The sequence below is a fragment of the Camelina sativa genome, chromosome 11, assembly GCF_030686135.1.
Source record: "Camelina sativa cultivar CO46 ecotype springtype chromosome 11, ASM3068613v1".
Taxonomy (NCBI): domain Eukaryota; kingdom Viridiplantae; phylum Streptophyta; class Magnoliopsida; order Brassicales; family Brassicaceae; genus Camelina; species Camelina sativa.
The window spans coordinates 43,666,473-43,670,466 of NC_141890.1; the positions used below are offsets into that span (position 1 = coordinate 43,666,473).

At 36.5% G+C, this 3,994-nt stretch overlaps 1 protein-coding gene across 1 annotated transcript; it reads left to right on the top strand.

The window, feature by feature from the left end:
- Positions 1-218: 218 nt before the first annotated feature.
- On the top strand, positions 219-3,705 carry LOC104728848 (oligopeptide transporter 9-like). Its single transcript, XM_010447778.3, has 6 exons — positions 219-794; positions 1,183-1,280; positions 1,361-1,930; positions 2,053-2,314; positions 2,664-2,846; positions 2,923-3,705. Exons 1-6 carry the CDS (start codon positions 294-296, stop codon positions 3,541-3,543), a joined length of 2,235 nt encoding a protein of 744 aa, XP_010446080.3. The 5' UTR covers positions 219-293; the 3' UTR covers positions 3,544-3,705.
- The last annotated feature ends 289 nt before the right edge of the window (positions 3,706-3,994 follow it).

The following is a 3,994-nucleotide window of genomic DNA, read 5'->3' on the forward strand; positions in this document are numbered from 1 at the left end:
CTTAAGGACTCTAGATAAAGCATATTTTTCGTTAATTTGTTCCAAAATGATATTTTTCTACTTCATTTTTTAATATCGTCTAGATAATAGGAGATTGTTAGCAAATTCATCACGGCTTTTACGCATACAAATGAGATTAATGGATAGATTCAATAACGAGAATCTTTACTGAATCTTAATCTTTACCATTAACCCTATAAAATAAAAGATTCCACAAAACTCCTAATCACATTTTCCACAAAACTCCTAATCACATACGCAAAGCAAAAACAAACACCTCTCGGATCTTTTCTATGACCGAGATTGTACAAGACACGACCAGAGTCATGGAGATAGAAGGAGATGTGGTGGAGGAGGATGACCTTGACCGTTGCGTGGTGGAGGAGGTTGAGCTAACCGTTCCCAAAACCGATGATCCAACGTTACCGGTTCTCACTTTTAGAATGTGGACTCTAGGTCTTGGTGCGTGTATCATACTCTCGTTCGTAAACCAGTTCTTCTGGTACAGGCAGATGCCATTGACCATTACAGGAATCTCGGCTCAGATCGCGGTGGTGCCTCTTGGTCACCTGATGGCTAAAGTGCTTCCAACAAGGATGTTCTTGGAAGGATCAAAGTGGGAGTTTAGCATGAATCCAGGTCCTTTTAATGTGAAGGAACACGTTTTGATCACAATCTTCGCTAATTCGGGAGCTGGAACGGTTTATGCGACACATATACTTAGTGCAATCAAGCTTTATTATAAGAGATCTCTTCCGTTTCTACCGGCTTTTCTCCTTATGATCACTACGCAGGTGGATTAACTTTTCTGTGCCCTAATTGATATATAAGCATAAAATGATCTGTTTGAAATTGGTATGTTTGTTTTTTTTTTAATTTTTTTTAATTTAATTCGCTTTAGCTTATATAGAACCTAGACGATAGAGTGATTGATAAATTATAAATAGATAGATAGAGATTTGCATTAACCATAAGTCCATAACTCTTAAATTACTAAACTCAACTTTTGTCTTATGTAAAGGATAGTTATTGGCTTTGGTTTTAAGTTTTGGGTTGATTGGTTAGACTAAAACGTGATTACTTGTATTGTTTTGAGACTATTTTTTGGACATTTCTTACAAAAATAAAATGTTTACTTTTGGTGTACTTTTTTCTTTTTTAACCCACTGAATCTCCTTGTAGTTTCTCCGATTTGGGTGGGCTGGTCTATTCCGTAAACACCTTGTTGAGCCTGGTGAAATGTGGTGGCCAAGCAATCTAGTTCAAGTGTCTCTCTTCAAGTAATACTCTTTATATTACATTCATATAAAATCTATATAATTAGTCTTCAGCTACTTAATTGGCTCACTAATCATTGCAGTGCCTTGTATGAGAAGGAAAAGAAGAGAAAGGGATGCATGACTCGAATCCAGTTCTTCCTCATTGTCCTTGTGACCAGTTTTGCATACTACATTCTCCCCGGTTATTTATTCACAATGATAACTTCCATCTCATGGGTCTGTTGGCTTAGTCCCAAATCGGTTTTAGTCCACCAACTCGGTTCAGGTGAACAAGGTCTGGGTGTTGGCGCAATTGGTATTGATTGGGCTACAATTAGTTCTTACTTGGGTAGCCCACTCGCGAGTCCCTTATTCGCTACCATCAATGTAGCCATCGGTTTTGCGGGGATCATGTATGTCGCCACCCCGATTTGCTATTGGCTAAATATATACAAGGCCAAAACATATCCCATCTTCTCAAGTGGGCTTTTCATGGGAAATGGCTCTTCCTATGATGTTTTAAGCATCATTGATAATAAGTTTCATCTCGACCGCGAAATCTATGCAAAGACTGGTTCTATTCATATGAGCACTTTCTTTGCAGTCACATATGGGCTAGGGTTTGCTACTTTGTCCGCAACTATTGTCCATGTTTTAATTTTCAACGGAAGGTAACGTGTAACTCAATCAGTTCCTTATAACTACATTTTACTTCTTCTTTCTTTATCTAAACTAAATGTCTGAGACTAGTCTTGATCGAAGTTATCTAACTAATTTCCTTCTATTTTTACAGGGATTTATGGAAACAAACAAGAGGTGCTTTTCAAAGGAACAAGAAAATGGATTTACACACGAGAATCATGAAGAAAAACTATAGGGAAGTTCCCATGTGGTGGTTTTATGTGATCCTCGTACTTAACATTGCGCTCATTATGTTCATCTCTTTCTACTACAATGCAACCGTGCAGCTACCTTGGTGGGGAGTGTTGCTAGCTTGTGCCATTGCCGTCTTCTTCACTCCTCTTATTGGTGTTATCGTAGCCACCACTAATCAGGTACTTACTTAAAACTACATGAAAGTAAAGAAGCAAATTAGAGTTTAAAAATTATTCTTTTCAATTGTGTAAGAAGCATAACTATATAAAACAAAATCATGAAAATAATTTACACATGCCTCTAAAAAAACTGAAAAAAAAAAATGTAAACAAACTTAAAAAAAGGAGTTTTATTATTATTTATTTTTTGTCATAAGAGTTTTATTATTTTTTAGTACTTTCTTTTACAAATCATATTCCATTCATATATGCCTTGTTCATTATCATTGACTAGTTAGAGGCACAGCTCTTTATTTTATTTTTTTAGGTAAGTGACAAGTTTATTTTAACAAGGCTTCTAACGCTTTAGGCACCGGGTTTGAACGTCATTACGGAATATGTAATCGGGTATATTTATCCAGAACGTCCGGTTGCGAACATGTGCTTCAAAGTGTATGGATACATCAGCATGACTCAGGCTCTAACATTCATCCAAGATTTCAAACTCGGTCTCTACATGAAGATCCCTCCTAGAAGCATGTTCATGGCACAGGTTATTGCATCTTTGACCATCGTTAATTATTTGTTAAATCACAACCTAAATCATATACTAACACAATATTTTTCAGGTGGTTGGGACGCTTGTGGCAGTGATAGTGTACACAGGAACTGCTTGGTGGTTAATGGTAGACATTCCTCATCTATGTGACAAATCTTTGCTTCCTCCAGATAGCGAATGGACCTGTCCGATGGACCGTGTCTTCTTCGATGCTTATGTGATTTGGGGACTTGTGGGACCACGTAGAATGTTCGGTGACTTAGGGGAATACTCAGCCATAAATTGGTTCTTCCTCGTAGGTGCAATTTGTCCTTTCTTTGTCTGGCTAGCGACCAAAGCGTTTCCAGCTCACAAATGGATCTCGAAGATCCATTTTCCAGTCATTTTAGGAGCAACCTCCATGATGCCACCCGCGATGGCGGTTAACTTCACGAGTTGGTGTATTGTGGCATTTGTGTTTGGGCACTTTTTGTTTAAGTACAAGAGAGAGTGGTGGAAAAAGTATAACTACGTTCTTTCAGGCGGTTTAGACGCGGGAACTGCTTTTATGACAATACTGATATTCCTATCGCTTGGACGCAAAGGAATTGGATTGTTATGGTGGGGAAACGCTGATGATAGCACAAACTGTAGCCTCGCCTCTTGTCCTACCGCTAAAGGCGTAATGATGCATGGATGTCCTGTTTTCTGACCTTGTCACTTCAAATACAAACCCCTTTGATTAGATTTTCTTTCGGAACTAGCTTTTTTTTTTTTTTTTTTTTTTAATAATTGTTTTGTACATAACTCTACAACAGCTCGAGTATTGGATATCCTTAGAATCTTTATATGTAAATAAAAAAAAATTATATGATGGCAATTCATTGTTATATATAGCCTCTATTGATGATATTTTTAATTCTGCATGAAAATGTATCAACCTTTAGAAACCTTTATCAAGATTTATATCATTAGTAGAAAACATTATCGTGAGAAAAATGATTTTAAGTGAAATATATTGAACGAAGAGTTAGGACGAGTAAGTGTAACTTTCTATTTTTTTTTTAAATGTAATTAGAAAAATTTCTTAAGAAATATTTTGAGTATATGTCAATGTCGGATATTAAAAATGAAATTATTCAGATTTATCATAAGACGAAATA